Below are 22,777 nucleotides of genomic sequence, written 5' to 3'. Positions count from 1 at the left end.
ATAATGCCATTTTTAAATGATTTTAAATTCCTTTTTCCTTTCAAATACATCATGATTTTGGTTCCTTAGATGGCTGTGTGTAGAGTCCGTAACCCCTGGGTGCCTAGTTTTTAGAATAGGGAGTTGAGAGTCTGTCCATGATATGTTGAAGAAAGTACTGAGCTGAAAGCAGGAGACTGGGGCCACATCTCATGCCTGCGCACTTCTCAAAATCTCCGGGCCTTGTTTTCTAATGTGTGAGATGAGGAGGCCAGGTTAGATCACTGGGTCACCAGAGATTTCTTTTAGGGGTGGAAACTTTTTCTTTTAGGGGTGGAAACTTTTTCTTTTGTTTTTTGTTTTTTGAAGCCTTGGAGAAAGCCCAGATCCCCATCTCCTATGCTGTCCTCAAATACATAACTCCTGAGTTATTGCTGAAATCCCTTGGAGGTCTTTTTTATGTTAAAAATTTCAGGATTTGTAGTGATAAAAGCAGAACAAACTCTTAACTCATATGTCATAAGTATTGTTTTAACCTTCTTCTTTTAAAACACTAATTTTTTTTATCTTGTCACAGCCCAATGATGATCATTACTCAGAAGATCACTAGTTTGGCTTGCGAAATTCATGATGGTAAGAATTCTGAAATTAATTTTTATTGCTGAAAAAATTTAATTCCAATAATATTTTGCTTGAGATATTACCATAACTTTCTGCTATTAGAGTAAGGAAATGGAGGGAGGTAAGATGGGGAAATATACTTAACTGTGCTTAGGGTTATGAAAAATGCCTGCTTTCCTTCAGTGTTTTATCTTCATTTTGAATTCAGTGCAGTGACAGAAAGTAGAATAGTGTGATTTAGTCATGTGGCCCACAGTAGTGATAGTTTGACATATAAAGGAAAGAGACGTTTGGTCTAGATCAAGTTTTATTATTTCCTGCTTCAACTCTTCGTTAAATTTTTATTATAATTTATGTGTTTTCCCCACCTCTTCTCCTTTATATACACACATTCATAATTACATGTTTCCATGTATTTTTATCATGAATATTTTCTGTTGAAGACATCTTTCATTGAAGATGAGTGGACATCTAGTCCTGGCCTAACAGGACTCCGAGTCATGAGATTTGGATTCTGATTCCTTCAAAGACGAAAGAGCCAAGCATCCCTGTTAGAACGGTCATTTGTATGTAGCCTGGGGAGCTTTTGAGATGAGTTTGAGCCCCACTGTGTCTCCACCCATCCTGTGCCCACTCCCCGGGCAGGTTTTCCCTCTTATTGTCAGAGGACTAGCCTTGACAGTACTGTGAAGAGCCAGCGAGAGAGAGAATTTTTCCTCTTCTCCCCTCTGGCTACTAACAAGCAAAATTAGCACTTAGTTTTTTTGGGGGGTGGTGGAGGGAAGGAGGTAGATTTAAAAAGTCTCTGCTACTTGTTTAATCAAGTCTGCAGGTTAAACAGCAACTCTCTTTCTGTCCTATAGAGAAAGAAACAGCACTGAGGGAAAATTCTGCATACAGGCGGGAACATGAGGATGTGGCTAGAGTGTGGGTTTTGGTGGATGGGCAAACATACGCTCAGATTCCAGTTCAGCTTCTTACTGCTTCAGTTTTCTCCTTTGTCAGTTAACAGTATGATTCAGCTTGGAGGATTTTTTTGTGGATTATAATTTATGCACAGTGTCTTGTAGTTCTTGCATCCTGATCAATGAAGTGGGTGAAACTCACCAGACTCTGATACTAGACTGTAGTTATAAAACTTATACTAGGAAACACTATAGGTAAAAGCCTACAGTTACCTTCAGGTGCTGAAACTTCTGTAGTATGCTGGTAACAGATTACTCCTGTGACACTGGAAAGAGAATATAGGAAAGTTGTGGATCAGGGATATAATTTTGTCTATAGGTCTAGAAGTATCTGATGACAATATATATTCAACTCAGAAGAACAACAAACCTCATTGTGTGACCTGTTCTTTTAAATGGATTTAATGGTAATTATCTCTTTAGAACAGTTTAGATTTTGATTAGTCTTAGCAGCATTAGAGGAGTTCATAGACTTTAGCTTTTCAAACTGGGTTCCTCTTCCAGTTTGCTTCAGTACATCCTCCGAGACAGCTTGCTGCAGGTCCTCCACACCCCATACCACCTACCCCTTTATTCCCAGGGGATAGATTGAACCCCTGTCTAACCCATATTTTATCAGCTAGTCTTTCAGAGAAGGGCCGTATTATCTGTGTATCGGAGGACCCCAAGATCACTCCCAGTTTGGTGATTCACAGGACTTAGCATGTAGTTGAATTCATGACTAACATTTATTACAGCGAAAAGATTCCAAGCAAAGTCAGTAAAGTACAAAGGTGCCTGTAATGGAGTCTGGAAGAAACCAGGCACAAGTTTCCAGAAGTCCTCTCCCAAGGGAGTCACAGAGAACGTACTTAATTCCCCCAGCAACAAATTGTGATAACACCTGTGAAGTGTCTATCAGGCAAGCTCTTTAGACACTCAGCGCCCAAAGTTTTTACTGGGGGCTGGTCACATAGGCCCCCTAGCGTACACCAAAATTCCAGGCTCCCAGAAGGAAAGCAGGTGTTCAGAATAAACCACATTGTTAGCACAAATAGGCTAGGCATAGGAGACATTTCCTACTGGTGTAGGGGACTGTGGACCAGCCAAGTTCTCACACACCAGCCATGGGCACACCTTATAAGCAGGCCTTTCTAAGGATAGCAGTCTCAGAACTATGTTAATTTGTTTCTGCACAGCCTGGTTCTGGACCACTCCTAGATGAAACCAAATAAATTACCTACAACTGTGTCTGTTTCTCAACTATCAATCCACTGGCGTCATTCGTATTTGTATCTTCAGGAAGCAGGTGTTATTTTATCCTTGGGTATTTCTAGGCATGGTTTTTAAGACATTTCATCACCCTCATATAATAGAGCCTGCTTACCCTTCTGGCTTTGAATTGTGTATATGAGATGGCTGAGGGCTTAGGATGAATGACTAAAATAACCTGCTGGCATGTTTGCTCATGAAGTCTGGCTTGTATTGTGGCCTGTCGGGATAGTGTAGCTGGTTGTCTTGCTGGCAGCTTCGTTGATGTCACCTCACGGTAGAAATACTTCAACCTAATGGAATGTTTGTACAGGTTGAATATCTCTTATATGAAATGCTTGAGAACAGAAGTGTTTCTGATTTTGGATTTATTCGGATTTTGGAATATTTGCATACATATAATGAGATATCTTGGGACCCAAGTCTAAACACAATTAATTGATGTTTTATATATACCTTATACACATAGACTGAAGGTAATTTATACATTATTTTTAATAATTTTGTGCATGAAACAAAATGTGTGTACACTGAACCATCAGAAACCAAAGGTACCACTATCTTAGCCACGCATGTAGATAATCAGTAGTTGTTTGGCATCGCCATGATTCCTGACTCCGAATTTACATGAAAATGATAAGCAATCATTTTCTTATACCTATTCATACATAAGTACTAAACAGTGGAAGATACGCCATTCCATTAATTCAGTGAAAAAATGGTGTGTTCAGGGGAACTAAGCAGCACAGTAGAATCACTGGACCACCCGTATCAGCTGTTAGACACAGCAGCAGTGGCAGGCTTTCCGTCTCCACCTGCAACGTGGTGTCCCATCGGGGTTCGGAAGTCTTCTCATACCCCATTGTTTGCTGGACCACCTCACTTGCACTTGGTTAGACTTCTAGCTTTAAAAAATGGTATCTTGTCTTTAATTGGTTTTTGGTGATTCTTTTGGCAAGTTCCCAAGTTGTGAACTGAGAAGAGAGGCTGGGCTTGTTGTGCATGTAGACTTTTGACACAATTTTTTTCTATGAAACTCTGTCCTTTAAACTCTGTGTCCACTTTTCTTGGCTAGTTTACACTTCAAAAGCAGTAATTGCTTCTTTGAGTAACATGGCAGACTGAACTGGTGTAGAGGCCCACCCTATGCCAAACACTTGGAAATGCTGACTAAACATAACAACATAGTTTATATAGGGCAAAGCTTAAAATCACAAAGAAGGCTATTAACATGTCACTTGCCTGGTAAAAAGCATGAGGAAAAAAGGATAAGAAATTTTTAAAAATTGAATACTTATCCTCATTTCTAAAGATGGCTTTTTTTTTTTTTTTTTTTAAGGAAAGGGTGGACAGCATATATCTGATATGGGGGAAGAAAGTCGAATTGTCACAAGTAGGAATTATCCTTTTTGGGGGTTTAAATCCTGATAATGTTTTACTGTTTTCTCATTTTCTATCATCTTTTTTTTAAGTGGTTTTTTTTTTCCTCCTGCTTATAAAAAGTAGGTATGTGATCACTGAGGAAAATTTGAAAAATACAAATTGGAAATATGAAGAAAAATAATCTTCCATGTCCCTCCCCCAACATTTCTCAGAGCCAGACTTTTTTTTTCTTTCTTTTTTTTTTGAGGCAGAGTCTTGGCTCACTGAAACCTCCACTTCCCAGATTCAAGTGATTCTCCTGCCTCAGCCTCCTGAGTAGTTGGGATTATAGGCGCCTGCTGCCACACCCAACTAATTTTTTTTTTTTCTTTAGTAAAGACAAGGTTTTACCATGTTGGCCAGGCTGGTCTCAAACTCCTGACCTCAGGTGATACACCCACCTTGGCCTCCCAAAGTACTGGTATTACAGGTATGAGCCACTGTGCGCCCGGTCCCTTCTTTTTTATTAATATTTCCTTTATCATCTTATGAGGCATAGTTTTCTTTTTACATAATTGTCAAAAGTGGAGTATGTAATATATTCCCATTCCCCAATTGTTGCATATATAGGCTGTTACTTTTTTTTCTACTATTATGTATAAAGTTGTGATGATTCTTGTCATAAATTTTGAATGGCACCTTCAGTTATTTCCTTAGGGCTAGAGTTTTAGGAATAAAGGGTAGAAAGATTTCTAAAGTGTTTGCTATACTGGTTTACAGAAAGATGATGTGAGTTCCTCTTGGTACCTCATTAATTTGTTTGTCTTCTGTCTCCGTACTAGAATATAAGTGCTATAAAACCAGGGAGTTTGTTTTTCCTCTGCTCTTTCCGAATAGTTCCTGAGGCATTTTAAAGCAGTAATTATTTTCTTCTCATCTTTGTTTTATATACATATAAAATACATAAAATATGTGTTTTACATAATTTAGATTATATTATATGAGTAAGAGCCCTTTAAAATTTCTGCATACTTATAATAGGTGAAAATGGCATCTTGCTCTTTTAATGTACATTTAATGATTTATAATGATAACATTATTAATCGTGAAATTAACATTTCATGTTAGTTGGCTACATGTATTTCTTCTATGATTTGTCTTTTCATGTTTTTAGGTTTGTCTATTTATTTCACTGTTTTTTAATTGCTTTAGCTTTGGTTCTTTGGGGGAATGTTACTACTTTACTTATATTAATTTATTAATATTAATGTTGCTATTTGCTTTTTAATTTCATTCCCCTTTGGTCTTTAAATTGGATTTGAGGTATATATTTTTAAAGCATATGGATCTAGTAAGTTGATGTGTGATCTTAAATAATATATCCTCCTCTTTGAAGAGAAAGGTAAATAGATGAAAGAAGATGATGTATTTGAGTTTGGTTTTCATATATTGGAGTCATGGAGGAGTAAGGAAATTGCTCCTTGCTTTATGTTGAGCTTCTAGTTTATAGTACTCATGTGTAGTCATTTAAGTCATCCAATAATAGAAAAATTGTAATGCCCCTTTTTGAAAAGTCATAGCATTTACGATTAAGGATAATAACATTATAATTTAAAAAGTGCCAGCATTTGGGAATTCTTTAATTATAACTCCCCTTAGAGTGGAGTTAGATACCCAACCATGTGTAATTTTATAGAGACTTTTCACATGATCGAGCCTGTGTTGCTATGAGAAGGAAAAGAACAGTCATTATATCAAAATTGGGAATATAATAGCATGAATTTCAAATGAGGAAAGTAATGAAAGTGTGCATGGGCAAAAATGCCATTTTGGGGAGAAATCTTAATTGGTAAGAAGAGTACCTGTTTTTGTTTCTCAGGGATGTTTCGGAAGGATGAAGAACTGACTTCCTCACAGAGGGATTTAGCTGTAAGGTACGTGCCTTTGCATCCTATGCTGCCATGCTTCCTGCACTCCTGCCTAGGACCCACGTTCCTTCTGTGACTGAGGCTGATTAGTCCTTCTAGAGGTACTTACTTCTGAAAATCAAGCCTCACTCCCTCCATGCACCTCCCTCCTGCCAAAGCCTGCTGGGCGGGGCTGGGCATCCCTTCTGGCTCCTGTAGCACCCTGCCTCTGTGATTGTACATGTGCGCCTCCTATGGGCCACAAGGTTAGCTGCTAAAGCTTTCGTTCCTGTGAGACTCTGAGTTCCTTGAAGACAGGAGGATAGTATTGTCTTCATGTCTGCCATGTAGTGATTACTGGTAATAATAGCAGCTACCATTTACAGGCCAATAACTTGATGGCAGGTACTGGGCTAAGATATAATACATTGATATAGCATATCGATGCCATATTTTGAAATCATAAAGAACCAGTCAGATAATTCTCATTATTATTTGAGGAATTCATTCTGGGATAGGCTTCTACTTCGTTTACTGAAGGCACTCTGATGACTAATCTAAGGAATAGCTCAATTTCACAGGGTCTATCTCAACTAATAAAATTTGAGATGGAATACTCATTATACTTACAGAAAAATTTCCCATGGATTACCTTGTTTCCAAAACTAGAATGAATAAGTGCATAGCTGCTAGAAGAATGAGATTGTTTGTGATATTATTTAGAACTAAACTAAGTATTCATCTTTCATCCCAGGTAGCATGTCTTGGGGGTCTTTTTGTATTTTCCCATCTTTAAAAATGTTCTATTCTGATAGCCCCTATAGTCAATCTTTATGTATCAATAAATAGACACTCGAGTAGCTTTCCTGACGAGAGGTTAATTTGGTCTTGGTTCTTTGATCTTTAGGAGCCCTTGCGCCATCCCAGTAGCTCCTCATTTACAGACACTCAGCTGCCATTTCCCCTATGCCTCTCACATCGAGAGCAAATCTCCAGACCTAGGTAACCCCACCTCTCACCTGCCTGAACAGTGGAAGAAAGCTGAGTGGAAAAACACTGTCTTGCTGACTGGACTCATTTTAAATGTGTTACCCCACATTTAAAATTAGGATCCTTAGTATTGCCAGTGGTTCTGCGTTTCCTCGGTCCACTCACTTGCCCACACTCTTCTAAAATGATATATTCTCCTTCCTGCCAGACTTCTAACACCCCGCCCCCCATACTTGTGTTGGTAGCAAAATTTTATTTTTTGGAGAGAAAAAAAAGCAATCCTACTTTGATTCTGCAACCACCAAATCTACCATGCTGCCTGAATCTATAACACAGTGCTCTACTTTCTTTCCTGGTGTCAGGTACTAGCTGTGCATAATCTAATCGAAGGCCATCTTCTCACTGCTGCACAGAGTTCACTTCCTTCTCAAGGATTTTGCTGCGTCAGTTACTCCTGCCTGTTCACTCACCGATTTCTCCCTCTCTGTTAGGCCCTCCCCACTACCTGAACAGAATAAGCTCATGATACCTCTCATTCCCTTCTGGCCATCACCCCGTTACTGCGCACTCCTTTAGAGGAGCACTCCTTGAAGGCTTTGTGGACATTCAGTGTCTCCCCCCATTCTCTCCTCAGCCCCCTGCATTCAAGTTTTTGTGCCCATTCTTGGTCTGAAATCATTCTTTCAAGATTGCCCTTAATCTTGGCTGATTTCATTGTCAGCTTGTTTGCATGATGCTGAACCTCAGCAGCACTGGCCAGTTGGCCACTCTTCTGAAATACCTTCTTCACTTCCTTCCAGGACATTCCCTTCTTTCAGTTTTTTCTCCTCCTTCACTGGCTCTTTGTCTCTGTATCTTCTGCTGAATCCTCTGCCCCTGCTTCTGCCTTACCACTAGCCTGGGCTCAGCTGTGGACTTCTCTGTTTTCTCCAGGTGGTCACATCCATTGGCTTTAAAGGCCATCTTCATGTTTGAAGTCTCCTAAATTTATATTCCCGCCCAATCCACTCCCCTCAGCTCCAGCCTCATTTATCCAACTGCCATTTTAAGGTCTTCCGTGGATAGTGACAGGCAGCTCAAACAGAACATGTTCAAAACAGAACTTCTGATTTGTCTCCCTCTTCCTTCCTCCTCCCACATCTGCTCCTCCACCATTATCACCCAGTTAGTTAATAGCAGTACCATTATCACTGGTGGCCTGGAGGGACTTCCATTTTCTTACAGCAAATCCACTTCACCAGCAAGTCAAGTTAGCCCTTCCTTTAAAATTAATCTCTAATCTGACAGATTTTCACCGCTTCCACTGGTCACATCCCAGTACAAACCCTCATTTTCTACTTGGTCTGCTGTGGTAGCTTTCCTTCCTGGCTTCTCTATTTTCTCCCATGCCCTGTGCAGCCTACTTTTCAGCTAGCAGCCAGAGAAGCTTTTAATGCGCATTGGATTATATTATTCCTGTCCCCTGATGAAAATCCTCCAGTGGCTTCCACTGTAATTTAGAATAGAATTACAAACCCCCGACCACAGCATATAAGGTCCAGCAAGAGCCCAGAGCTCGACCCCGCTTCTTCACTCAGTCCATTCTTAACTGTGCAGACCACTCTGTCACAAATACCCCTCCCTTCGTGCCATCACTTTCTATCCCTTTGCTCTGCTTTGTTTTCTTCATAGAAGGTATTACTGTCTGATGTTATACAAGACATTTGTTTTATTTGCCCTTCCCCCTGCCCCTGTCATTGAGGACAGGAACTTTGTCTCATTTATTGTCCCCATCATCCAAACCGTGATCATTATTTGGAGTGATTTTGCCTCCAAGAGTCAGCTGACAATGTGTAGACATTTTTGGTTGTTACTGCTGAGGGAGGTGGTGCTACTGGCATCTGGTGGGTAGCATCTAGGGGGTGCTGCTAAACACCCTGCACCGCACACGAGGACCCCACAACAGAGAATTATGGGTCTAAAGTGTCAATAATTCTGCAGATGAGAAGCCCAAACTTGAGGCAACACATAGTTGATACCAAATATCAGTGGAATGAATGAATGAATCTTTTGTTTGATATTATACACTACAATTAGACTTAAGTTCTCATTTTATAAATAAATGTAGTTATTTACTTCAGTACCTAAAATGACTTGTTGTTTGATATGACAGTTGAGCCAAAAATTACTTAAGTAAGTTTTATGGTTTAGAACTGTCTCCTGTCCTTGCTAATGGTGATACATAGTTTGACTTGGTGTTAAAATAATTGGTATTGAGAATGGAGCTCTGCTGCTGGAGTACAAGGAGTTCTTTCATAACCTTGTGACTGCAGGGTACTTACCCTGGTCTTTGATACAGTGAGAAAGCATGCTGTTTCATCGTTAAGTAGAAAGAACTAAAAGAGAAAATCTACCAGAAACATTTTCTATCATCAATTTCAAGCCCTAAAAAGAAAATACTTAAGGTTCAAGACATTTTTAAAAGTGGAAAAATAATTCTGGAAAAGTTAGAAAAATGGTTTGGGCTGAGTGGTAACCCAGATAGTATCAGATGAACAGGAATCACTATTTTGTTCTATTCAGTTTCTCAAAGAAAAATAATATATGCTAAGCTAGGCAAGGTGGTGTGTGTCTGTCATCCCAGCTACTCAGGAGGCCAAGGCAGAAGGATTGCTTGAGCTCAGGACTTTTGAGTCCAGCCTGGGCAACATAACAAGACTTAGCTCTTTAAAAAACTGTTCATGAGGGTATTTTCTCAACCTCTCTTGTCCACAAGAGTGTTTGTATTTTTTAGGGAGACAGCTTATCATATTCAGAGAGGAGAAGGGACTGTAACATGTTCAGGAAGCCTGCCTGCTGTCCCCAGGTGCAGTTGTGCTTTCTTTATGATGGTTTATAATTGACAGTGGACGGTAGACTTTCTTAATGGAGCTGTTTAAAAAAAAATACACTCCTTATTCATTTATATGATAACATAAATAGTCTCCTGTGTTAACTACCCATTTTCACCGTGTTACCCATAGGTACCATGTATCATTTGGACAGACCTCTAAGGAGCGGAATTAAAAATGTTTTGAGATGTCCTTGACTCCCTTTTCTCCTCCACCTCACAGCCAATCCCTCTGCAGCCTTCAGGCTCCACTGCCAGGATGCATGCAGAGCATCTACCCCCTCCTCCAGCCATTGTCACCTTCTGCCTGGAGACTGCAGGAGCCCCACACGTGGGCTGAAGTGATGCATTGAGACATAGGTCTTTTAAACACCTACTGTGTTTTTTCATTTCAGTCAGAGTAAAATCTGAAGTTCCTGCCATGGCTTGTAAGGCGGGCCCTGTCTGATCCCACCTCAGCTGTCTTGCCTGCTCCCACCTCTTCCCCTGGGTCCACTCTGCTCCAGCCCCACGGCTGCCTTGCTGCCAGCTATGCCCAGCTCAGGGGTCTTCACGCATCATTCCCTCTGCCTGGAACCCCTGTCACCAACATCCACACAGCTCCTCTCACTTCTTCCTGGTCTCTGCTCAACTGTCACCTTACCAGAGAGGCCTTTTCTGACTTCTTAATAGAATAAAAGAGTTCCTTCTTTTTGTAGCACTTAGCGCCTCTGAAAATATGTTTTATGTATTTTATTATTGTTTTCTGCACCCGCTATGCAAGCTCCGTGGGTGCAGGATTGTCCTCTCTTTGTTTACTGCTGTATCCAGGCCCTGCAGCAGATGGGGCACACAGTGCGCAGCACGTGTTTGTTAGAAGAGCAAATGATTGCCTAGGAGGAGACAGCAGTGTGGATAGTGCATCCGTCTTTGATTTGTCTCATCATGAGAAATCTAAGTCGAAACCTTCATATTTGCTCATAAGGATCTATATAGAAACTCCTATTCAGACATACTTTTGAGCATGACTATGTCCTGATCCTTAGAATTCCCATTGTATGGGTACAAATGAAAATGAAAGCTTGTCTTATTTTGGAAATGGAGAACAGTGAGGTGGATTGTTACTCTATCAAATGTTCTGAAGCTTATGCTGCATCTCACTGGTTGCATGTCTTTTCATTGCAGGCGCATGCCAAGCCTACTGGAGTATTTGAGTTACAACTGTAACTTCATGGGGATCCTGGCAGGCCCACTTTGCTCTTACAAAGACTACATTACTTTCATTGAAGGCAGATCTTACCATATGACACAATCTGGTGAAAATGGAAAAGAAGAGACACAGTATGAAAGAACAGAGCCATCTCCAAATGTAAGATCATGAGATTTATCTGTAGCCTTTATTTATTTATTTATTTGTTTGTTTGTTTATTTATTTATTTATTTTTTGAGACAGAGTCTCGCTCTGTTGCCCAGGCTGGAGTGCAGTGGCCGGATTTCAGCTCACTGCAAGCTCCGCCTCCCAGATTTACGCCATTCTCCTGCCTCAGCCTCCCGAGTAGCTGGGACTACAGGTGCCCGCCACCTCGCCTGGCTAGTTTTTTGTATTTTTTAGTAGAGACGGGGTTTCACTGGGTTAGCCAGGATGGTCTCGATCTCCTGACCTCATGATCAGCCCGTCTCGGCCTCCCAAAGTGCTGGGATTACAGGCTTGAACCACCGCGCCCAGCCTATCTGGAGCCTTCAGAGTATGTATTGGTTAGTCTTATTTAAAAATACAAATACTTTCACATTGGGAACTTATCCATCTGTTTCTTTAAAAATACTTTTCAAGATAAATGACTCTTCACACCGTACCTGGTAGAAGTACAGTCATGATTAAGAACACAAATAAGGTCACTTCAGAAACTATGTGCTGAATTCCTCAATGAGAATAATGCTTTATAGTTACAGGGGATTTTACAAGAAAGCTCTTATCATGGAATTGGCTAGCCTAATAATTTTCCAGGCCCCCTTTCCCCTTTCCCCTTCCCCCCTTCCCCCCTTCCCCCCTTCCCCCCTTCCTCCTTCCCGCTTCCTGCTTCCCTTCCTTTTCTTTCTTTCTTCTTTCTTTCTTACCTATGCCTTGTGTTCCAGCAGATTGTAAACACTCTGTATCCTCCATTTCTTTTTTGCTTTTCCTCTCCTCTTCTTAATTATTGCCAGTTGAAATCTTTCTTCTCTTTAAAAAGCCTACTTCAAATATCACCTTTTTCCACAAAACAGCTCCTGATTCCCACAATGAAGAGATTAGTAATATTATAAAGATATTAATAGTAGCTAACGCTTTGACAGTGCTCACCATGTGCCAGGCACTGTGGTGTGGACCTCACAGTATTTACTCTTTCAGCCCTCACAGCATTCATACAAGGTAGGTGCTGTTTTTCTCACCATCTAACAGATGAGGAAACTGAGACTCATAGTCTAAGTGATTTGACCAAGATTTCCCAGGTTGGCAGTAGAACTGGAATTCACACCAGTGCAATCTGATTTCAAGTCTATGCTAAGTTGCCTTACAACCAAACATAATTTTTACTTTCTTTAAGCCATTGGGGCACTTGAAATTGCTGGGATGCTGCTTCGTAAAGAAAGGCAGTGAGGCTCTGTATAGGCTAAGTTTCTGTTAGATTTCATCTGGTAAAATGTATAGTTTCCATGAAAAAGAATAGGCCAATCAGGAAGTCTGTGAGATGAAGGAAAGGGGCTAGTGTGTTTTCTCTGCGCTTATTTTTTTTTTTTTTTTTTGTCTTTTTTTTTTTTTTTTTTCCTTTTTGTGGAGAACGGGGTCTTGCTGTATTACCCAGGCAGGTCTCTAACTCCTGGGCTCAAGCTATCCTCCCGCCTCTGCCTCCCTGAGAGCTGGGATTACAGGCATGAGTCACTGCGCCCGGCGTGTGTTTTCTCTGAACGTAGGGTTTAGAGCAAGGGGTCACCTTCTTTCTCCTGCAAATCTACCACCCTCCACCGTGTGGGCAACAAAGAGTGAATGTAGAAATGTACATGCACTCGCAAAAGATAGTATATTATCTCTTTCCTACCATGTGGCTCATTGTATTTTATACCAAAAAGATGTTTTTGTCTTCATATTTTCTATTACTGGTTAAGTGCTGAGAAATGTCATATCAAACTGAGTGGGAGTCCAGACTTGAAATTGATGTCTCTTCATTGACTGTTTTGTATCTCCAGGATGACCACTCAGTCTTTTAGTGGTCTCCCTGCTGTAAGAGAAGGTAAAGACAATTGTAGACAGCTTCTTCGAAGTTTATTTGAGAATGCTAGAAGGAGAAGAAAAACCTAGGAATCAAGATGTTGGACTGTCAGTCAGTGGCCAGTTTGGCTCATCATTTCGGCACATCACTTAATGTGTATGAGTCCTTGTCTGCAAAAGGAGAATCTTAATGTATTCCCCATTTTAGAGACTGTATGAAGATCAAATGATTTTGTAAAATACTTGAAAATATCCAATGTTATAAACATGTGATAGTAGTAAATCAAACTTGACAAAGAATAATACAAATGTATATATTCTGTCACTTCACTGAGTTTTTATGGGTTTTACTCTCTAAAAAGAGAGTAAACTCTTTTGGGTTATAAAGAGTTCCTCTTTTGGGTTATAGACATTCTAAATCAGAGGTTGTTGATAATGGCAAATATTCTTAATGTTTTTTCCCACCATTTAAAGAATATATTTTATTTAAATTTCACATGCATATACTTTAGAAAGTCAAATAGTGGTAGTTAGTCATAAGTCCCTCAAGGGGCATTTGGAAGCTCCTTGTGCATCAGTGGAGTGCATAGATGCTGAGGATCCTAAGGAGGATGCTCATGGAGCCCACTGGCTCTTCTGTGGGGGGCCTCTCCACTGTCCTCTCCTCTATCTGCATCAGTTAGGATATGGGTTTGGCTGCTGAAACAAGGACCAAAATAACAGGAATTAAACAAGGTGGAAATTTGTTTTTATGTTACATGTGGGACAGCTCACCTGTAAGCAGTGCATGGATAATATGGGGGCCCCAAGGTGTTAGAGATCCAAGCTCCATCTTCCCTGTGCATACTACTTTTGCTCGCATCCTATTGGCCAGAACCTAATCATAAGCCACACTCAGGTGCAACAAAGGCTATGATGTGTCATCTTTAGCTAGACTTCTAGCACCCAAGAGAAACTTCCTTTTCTGTGCAGGAAGGGAAGGAGGGCTCCTGGGTGACACTTGGCAGTCTCTGTCATGATGTCTGTAGCCATTTCTCTGGGGCTCTTTGTTTGAGTGAAGGATTCTCCAGTCTTCTGCCTGGTGCATACAAACTTGACTGCTGGGACTCTGGGTCTAGGCAGGGAAAGGGGGCTGAGGATATCACCTCTCAGGATACAGGCTGTCTTGGTATTCTCTACATTTTCATTGCAGCACCATATCCCTGCCCTGCTTCAGAACCATATAGTCTTGTGGCCACAGTACTTCTTATTACATTACTAAAATGATATGCCTCATTTTAAAATTAAAGTATGGGGCCATTTATTTCATCTTGCTTCATTTATAATTACAATTTTTTTCTCTTCCATTTTAAAATCTCATAATTCAAATGTATAGGTAAGATATTTGGGAGGCATTCAAGAAAGAGTAGCCTTATTTTATTAAAGAAAGGGATAAAAGACAATGGAAAATGAGAATAACTACTGCTGCAAGGAGTCCTTGAACACTGAGTTCCACCTTGCAGGAGCAACCAATAATAAAATACTGTTCTCAGAAGTGCAGTGCATCCGGCATATGCTTTGGCTCTTGCCTTGGAGCTTTTCTTTTGGCATCATTATATAAAGTGTTAAAATGTGGAGCTTCATTGATAAATTACTTCAGTTAATTTGAGTACTGTTTGGTTACTGTATAGAGCATTTCTCAATCCAGGTATTTTGTTGCATACTTCATCTGAATCTAGCCTTCTCTTTGCTTGTTTCTTTGTCTTCATAGCCTATATAATCTCTTTCATACCAAATGAAGTTGAAATATTCTGGCCTTCTACAAATATAAAAACAGCACGAGTTGTAAAAATACAGAACACCATGAGTTGGTAATGTGACCTTACCGCAGCATTGCTGAGAAAAGCGTCTTCTTTTCACCAATTTTATGCAAATACTTATTCTTCTCAGGTGTATAGCTCTTTTGGTTTTTATTATTCTTGAACAAAGTTGTGTTAACTTTCAGATTTACAGAGATGCATGGATTGTTTATTGTAAAAATAACATCCATGAGATGCCTAGAATTGGAAAATATAGAAAAGATGCAATGGAAAAAAATATATATCCGTGTAAAATTTACTGCCAGAAGTAATTAATGTTAATTTTTTTTTGTATTCACTTCCATTCACACCAATACACTTATGCTTGCTTTTAGATTTTTTTTTAATTCCTGGAAGTTCTGAATACAAAATGGAGGTTTTAGTATGAGTTGAGTAATAACCCCTAGGTAGTACTTATAGATACAGTTGAAAAAGTTCATACCATGAGACTGTGGAAGACTTTAAATGCCAAGTGCAATGTAGCTCTTGAATTTTGACCAGGAGAATTGTAAGACTGATGATCGTTCAGGAAGGTTAATCTGTCGATAATACATAGAATGAATTAAAAGGAGCATGGATAAAGTTGATGAAGTCTCGCCTTGCACTTTTCAGACTGCAGTTATTCAGAAGCTCTTAGTTTGTGGGCTGTCCTTGTTATTTCACTTGACCATCTGTACAACATTACCTGTGGAGTACAACATCGATGAGCATTTTCAAGCTACAGCTTCGTGGCCAACAAAGATTATCTATCTATATATCTCTCTTTTGGCTGCCAGACCCAAATACTATTTTGCATGGACGCTAGGTAAGTAACATGTAAATAGACTTCCCTGTGTCTGTGTTGAAGCGTCTCTTACCTTGTTGGTAGATTGCTATCAGTGCGCCCTCTTGAGGATACATAAAGACCAACTGGAAAAATTAAGTCATCTGTGTAGAAAAAACAGCCCTCACAACTCGTATGTAAGGATATTCTAAAAACTGAATCAATTTTATTATAATACAAAATAAAAATAATGGATCAATGAAAAGACAACATGTATTTGTTAAATGCCTATTGTATTCTAGATTCAGTGCTAGCCAGGATAGATACAAGTACGTATTAGACATAGTCCTCATCCTCCAGATGGTTATAATTTAGTATGATTGTATTCAGCTTACCATTTTGATACCTGTTAAATAGACCATTTAGTATAATATGATCAGTAGTTTATCAGCAAAGTGAATAAAATGATATTGGCACACTGATAGGGGGTCATCAGTTATGCTTGGCAGGTAGAGCAAATTTTAGAGGAAAGATAACATGCAATCGTGCCTTTAATTGAATGTGGGCCAGTTATGGTAGCTCACGCCTATAATCCCAGCACTTTGGGAGTTGAAGGTGGGAGGATTGCTTGAGGGCAGGAGTTCAAGACCAGCCTGGGCAACATAGTGAGATCCCTCTCTCTACAGAAAGATTTTTAAAAATCAACTAGGCCTGGTGGCGTGTGCCTGTATTCCCAGCTACTTGAGAGGCTGGGGTGGGAGGACCGCTTGAGCCTAGGAGTTTGAGGCTGTAATGAGCCATGATTGCACCCCTGCACTCCAGCCTGAGCAACATAGTGAGGTTTTAGTATGAGTTGAGCAATAACCCCTAGGTAGTCTCAAACACAAAAACAAAAAGATTAAATGTGATTTCACAAAGTGGAAAATGGCTGGTTTTTCACTCATGAGCAAAGAGACATGAAGGTACCTCGCTTTGCATGGCAGATGTTAGCAGGGGCATGTAGGAAGGAAGGACCTGGTCAGGTGAAATGGGCTTTGACAGGACCTTGCCTGCTCTGCTGAATGAGCCACAAGAGGCTTCAGGTAGGCTGACAGCCTGATCCTGTGGCAGAAGAAGACGATTCTGGCCACATTTTGAAGGTGGGACTGAAGTAGAGAGAATGCTTCACTGGATACATTGCAACCTCTCTTATATATGTGTTGCCGTTTTTATCTCACCCACAAGATTATAAACTCCTTTATTCTTAAGATTGTGTTCTGCTTGCCTTGTTTATATTTGTTACTCAGCAAATATTTGAATGAATGCATGAAGAAACACATCAGCCAATAATTAGGCCTCTAAGGATTAGCATTTTACTGTTGGTTTTATTTTGATTACAATGAAATACAGTTTGGGGCTGGAATCATTATTTTCAGTCTTTCATCATATAGCTGTGCACAGTAGCATCATTAAAAGTTTATTTAACCTGGTGAGTTAATGGCCAATTAAAATATAATGTTATTTTATGGATTTTAATCTAAGATTTAAGGATTGAACATTTTTATTGTACCCAAATTTAGACATCAATAATACCAAATTAAATTCCTGTACTACTTAAACTCTGACTTTAAATTGAGACTGAGAACTTTCCCAAACAAACCTGGTACTTTTAGGGGTTTATAAGAATTGTGACCTATTGGTTGAATCACTGGATTTATAGAATATAAGAGTTCTGCATGTTTTTGGATTTGGTTGGACATCTAATTGTTGAAAATCTTATCAATAGAACAAGGGCATTGAATTTATAAGGCTTTTGAGAAAATCACAAGATCTCTGTAAATACATAAAAATATACAAGATTTATCATTAGGCCGAGCACAGTGGCTCACACCTGTAATCCCAGCATGTTGGGAGGCTGAGGCAGGAGTTTGAGACCAGCCTGAGCAACATGGTGAGACCCCATCTCTTCAAAAAAATTTTTTTAAATTACTCAGGTATGGTGTTACATGCCTGTGGTCCCAGCTACTCAGAAGTCTGAGGTGGGAGTATTGCTTTAGCCAGGGAAGTTGAGGCTGCAGTGAGCTGTGATCGCACCATTACACTCCAGCCTGGGTAAGAGTGAGACCCTGCCTCAGGAAAAAAAAAAAATTTATCATTAATTTTTTATTTGCAATTATGACAATTAAAATGATTATCTGGGTACTTCTGATCTTCCAACCCCAATATTTGGTTTGAAAAATGAATCTTGTGCATTTTTACATATTTACAAACCAAAGCAAAGGTGAGTTAATTCCTTTTCCCTGATTCTTTCCTAAAGAAATAATCATATTAGAATATATATGAATGACAATTTGAAATTGAACTATATTTAAAGAATTTAAAGAATTTTTAGCTCTAAGGCAGTAAAGTTATTCCATTCAATAAATACTTATACTATGTCTGTACTGTCTTAACACAAGTAATGGTTGAGTCCCTGGTAATGGTGCAGCCCTGAGGTTCAGGTTTCGACTTTGTCAGTGGAGACGCCAGCTGAGGCTCAGCATGCATGTGCCCACGTTCGTCTCCACCCCCACTACCTTTTTTAAATTGTTCATTTGGTTGTAAAATTGGAGTTTAATGATCTCTGGAGGTCCAAAAATCTGTGTTTTGGGAGATCCAAGAGTTCCAAAATTCTTTAATTTTTTTGTGTTTTGTTAATGATTTATAAAATAGTATGAATGTATTCTGGATCATATGGACAGTTACTTTCCAATTTTTGTATCCACATGTACATTTTTCAAATTATAATTTCATGGATACTAGTGGCTAGGTAGGCTATATTTAATTCCTTAATTCAGGGTTCTCAAAATGGGAATCAGGCTTCTCATCTCCACAGCCATGTGGCCCTGCCCTTTTCTCCTTATCACCTCAAAAAGATGATGTCTTGGGATCTGAGCAGTTTTTTTCCCCTTTAACTCAAGTTTGAAAAACATTTAGCCCATGTAGGGACAGATTAAAGTTTAAATTGATGTTAATGGTCAGTTATTTGGAATATCTCTATATAATGACAACTTGGAAGCTCTCTCAGGGGTTACATTACCTGAGGTAAAGATTAGGCAGGGTCTGTGGTGGGAGACTGGGGGGCAGGGAAACATGGAAGGTGGACTCCTGCAGTTTGATATCCCCAGTTCTCTTCTCGTTTTGTTGCTGTTGACCATACCCTGGGCCAATCTTGTTGTCAAGTGTGAAGTTGGTTAGGAGTTTCATTGCTCTTAGATCACAGTAGGGCTAAGAAAGATGGAGAGGATGAATACATGAACAAATCAGAAGTGGAGGCACCCATGAGGAAGGGAAGGAGTTCCTCAGCAGCCATGTATATGGGTATGCTGCCCATGTGGGTAATAGATTTTTATTTTTAATTCTGTAATGGGCTTACCTTTAAGGCTCATATTTATGTGAACTGAACAAAGGTGGCTGACCTCATTAAACCTGATAGAGGAGTAAATCTTGTTTATTCTTTTCCCCAAAGTGTAATTTTTAAAGGATCTTGTTTGATGTACTAAAATGCACTAATAAACAATAAAACAGTTTAAGGATACATGTCTGTATAGGCATATTATTTTGCTGGGCTTTGATGGATTTCTGTTTGTTTATTCTTTGGTCATGATACAAATAGCATAAACAGTTTTCCAGTTGATTGGAAAAGGGCTCATTTGAGGCAGAAATTTTCTTTGCAGCTTAATCAAGCATGTACGTAAAGCAAAAATGACTAATCAAGCATTGTGGTGAAAAGGATTAGAAAACAAATTCTGGGTCGGGTGCGGTAGCTCATGCCTGAAATGCCAGCACTTTGGGAGGCCAAGGTGGGAAGATCACTTGAGGCCAGGAGTTCGAGACCAGCTTTGGCAACATAGTGAGACCCCCATCTCTACAAAAAAAAAAAAAAAAATTAGTCAGGTATGATGATATGCACCTGCAGTCTCAGCTACTCAGGAGGCCAAGGGAGGAGGATTGAGGCAGGAGGCTGAGGCAGGAGGCCGAGGCAAGAGGATTGAGGCAGGAGGCCGAGGCAGGAGGATTGAGGCAAGAGGCTGAGGCAGGAGGATTGAGGTAGGAGGCCAAGGCAGGAGGATTGAGGCGGGAGGCTGAGGTGGGAGACTGAGATGGGAGGATTGAGGTGGGAGGCTGAGACAGGAGGATTGAGGTGGGAGGCCAAGGCAGGAGGTTGAGGCAGGGGGCTCAGGCAGGAGGCTGAGGCAGGAGGATTGAGGCAGGAGGCTGAGGCAGGAGGATTGAGGCAGGAGGCTGAGGCAGGAGAATTGAGACAGGAGGCTGAGGCAGGAGGATTGAGGCAGGAGGCTGAGGCAGAAGAATTGAGGCAGGAGGATTGAGGCAGGAGGCTGAGGGAGGATCATTGAGGCAGGAGGATTGAGGCAGGAGGATTAAGGCAGGAGGCTGAGGCAGGAGGATTGCTTGAGCCCAAGAGTTCAAGGCTGCAGTGAGCTATAATCCTACCACTCCCGCCTGGGCAGAGACAGAGGGAGACCCTGTCTCTATTTTTTAAAAATTCTAGAGACATATACACAGAGTAGGTTCTGGTGAACCAAGAAAGAAAGAAAATGGAAGGAAAATATTATGCCTCACTTATATATTATTGTTTATACTAAACTTCAAATATATGATTAAAAAGAACATGGTGCTCCCAGAGCAAAAACATTCCCTTAGCAACTTCTTGGCAGCTGGTTGAGCATACTCTGCTGTGTTCCACTGGCACAGCTAATGTCGGGGAGCGTTTCCTGTTTGAGTCTTCACCTTTACCTGCTGGTCCTCAGCAGCTTCTGAACTCCACCTGCCCCCAACTCATGCATAATGTGTCATGTATTACTGACTAACCAAATTGTCCTGGATGTGTTATTTTCATTGTATGTGATGTTGTTTCTGACCTAAAAATTAGAATAAATCTACTTTTACTGTTTAAGAATAAAAGGTATAATAACACATACCTTCTGGGAGAATATGGTAGATTGTTGTGGAGATTCTTCATAGTTTTTTTTGAATTTTGTTTTCTATAGCTGATGCCATTAATAATGCTGCAGGCTTTGGTTTCAGAGGGTATGACAAAAATGGAGCAGCTCGCTGGGACTTAATTTCCAATTTGAGAATTCAACAAATAGAGGTGAGTCAATCATTAAGAAGTTAGTTAGTATATACTTTAAGTACCAAGTTTGCTTTCATAAGTTATGGTGTGATGTCCTAGGAGTGGTATTGAAGGTTTTTAAATATTAACATTCATTCTTTCATTTAATCAATATATATTGGTCGCCAACTATGTGCCCTGGGCACTGAAGACAATGAATAAGATAGGTACAATTCAGGCCCTCATGGAGCTTTAGTTTCCTAGAGGTTACAGAATAAAGTAAAATAGGTGGTGATCAGAGAGGGGTAAGGCATGTGGGTATCCATGAAATAGGAATCCAGGTTAGTTTAGGTGTTTGGGGGAAGAAGGCCCCAAAGACAATGATGCTTAAGCTGAGTCCCAAAAGACAGGCAGACACTCCAAGCAGAGGGAGCAGCCTGCGGGCTGAGAGAAGCTGTGTGGCTCATGTTGCTTCATAACTGAGGAAGCCATGAAGGATGAGGTTGGGGAAATGGAGGCCAGGCAGCCACACTCTTACAGGCCATATTAAGAGTTTTGGTCTTTCTTATAAGAGCAGTGGGGCACTGTGGATGGATTATATGTGTAGCCAAGTGAGGTGATCATATAGGTGTTTAAGAAGGATCTGGCATGTAGAATGTATTTCCCTCAAGAGGCAGAGAGCTCTGTTAGGAGGATGTTTTGTTAATCCAAGATGATGGTGCCCTAAACCACATACTGCCAGTAGGGCTAGAAACATATAAACATATTGGAGAACTGTGTAAGAGACTCAACAGAACTTGGTGATAAATTGGGATCAGCAAGAGAGAATGAGTTATGAATCAGGCCCAGAAATCTGATTTAAACAACTAGGTTTATGGTGATACCTTCCACTTAGATAAGGAACAGAGAATAGACATGAGTTTGAAGGGACAGGTAATATCTTCAAATCACAGACTTAGTGAGTTGTCTACCAGGCAGATCATGGTCAGACACTCAGCAGAGGCACCCGAGCTTGAGAGTAAAATCTGGGAACTGTCAGCACGTGGCAGTTCAGGCCCTGGAATGAGAACGAGAAGAGGTGAGAGTCTCTAAAAGAGCACCAGTACTGAGAGGCTGGGCAAAGGAATTCAGGAGTAGCCAGAAAGAAAAAAGGAGAAAACCAGCTGGGCACTGTGGCTCACACCTGTAATCCCAGCACTTTGGGAGGCCGAGGCAGGCAGATCGCTTGAGCTCAGGAGTTTGAGACCAGCCTGGGCAACATGGCAAAACCCCATCTCTAGAAAAAATACAAAAACTAGCTGGCATGGTGATGAGCACCTGTAGTCCCACCTGCTCAGCAGGCTGCAGTGAGCCGTGATTATGCCACTTGCCCTGTAGCCTGGGTGATACAGTAAAACCCTGTCTCAAAAAAAAAAAAAACCATTGTTTTGCCAGCCTATGAAAAGGATCATTCCAACATTCCAAATCCAACACCAAAACCTGAGGTGAAGAGGTCAAGCTGGATCCTCTGATGAGCCCTAATGTTGCTAAAAGTGGGCAGTCAGGCAGTAAGTGCCCGAGATGGGATGCCGTAAGAAATGCAGGCCATCACTGAAGTGTGCTGAGATACCCAAATCCAAATCGGATTTCTAGATCCTTCTAAATTTAGAGGGGATGTGGAGTATAGAGAGTAAGTTAAACACCGGATCAGATCAAAAGGGGAAGTGCTATGGGACATATGACCCAAGCTATTACAGATTAAAAGGCTTTGGCCAAATGCACTGGATGAACTTTTTTTGGGATCCTGATTGACCAAACCAACTGGAAAGGACTTTTGTAAACATCAGGAATATTTTAATACAAAGGGGGATTAGATGATGTTGAGGAATTATTATTAATTTTGTCGGATCATGGTCTTTTAAAAAGTCTTTATTT

At 40.4% G+C, this 22,777-nt stretch overlaps 1 protein-coding gene across 8 annotated transcripts in view; it reads left to right on the top strand.

The window, feature by feature from the left end:
* The window catches only part of MBOAT2 (membrane bound O-acyltransferase domain containing 2), a 153,338-nt gene that overhangs the window by 116,776 nt on the left and 13,785 nt on the right, over positions 1-22,777 (top strand). For all 8 annotated transcript variants that reach the window (XR_003309529.2, XR_003309528.2, XM_026454704.2 and 5 more), the window contains 5 exons: positions 557-612; positions 6,058-6,112; positions 11,109-11,292; positions 15,618-15,810; positions 20,799-20,902. Coding sequence is in view for 6 of the 8 variants with exons in the window: in XM_026454704.2 (XP_026310489.1) it covers positions 557-612; positions 6,058-6,112; positions 11,109-11,292; positions 15,618-15,810; positions 20,799-20,902 (592 nt within the window). In the remaining 2 variants the exon portion in view is untranslated. The remainder of the gene's footprint in view (positions 1-556; positions 613-6,057; positions 6,113-11,108; positions 11,293-15,617; positions 15,811-20,798; positions 20,903-22,777) is intronic.

The sequence above is a fragment of the Piliocolobus tephrosceles genome, chromosome 15 (assembly GCF_002776525.5).
Source record: "Piliocolobus tephrosceles isolate RC106 chromosome 15, ASM277652v3, whole genome shotgun sequence".
In the NCBI taxonomy this organism is placed as follows: Eukaryota; Metazoa; Chordata; class Mammalia; order Primates; family Cercopithecidae; genus Piliocolobus; species Piliocolobus tephrosceles.
This window is presented reverse-complemented; position numbering and strand designations above follow the sequence as displayed.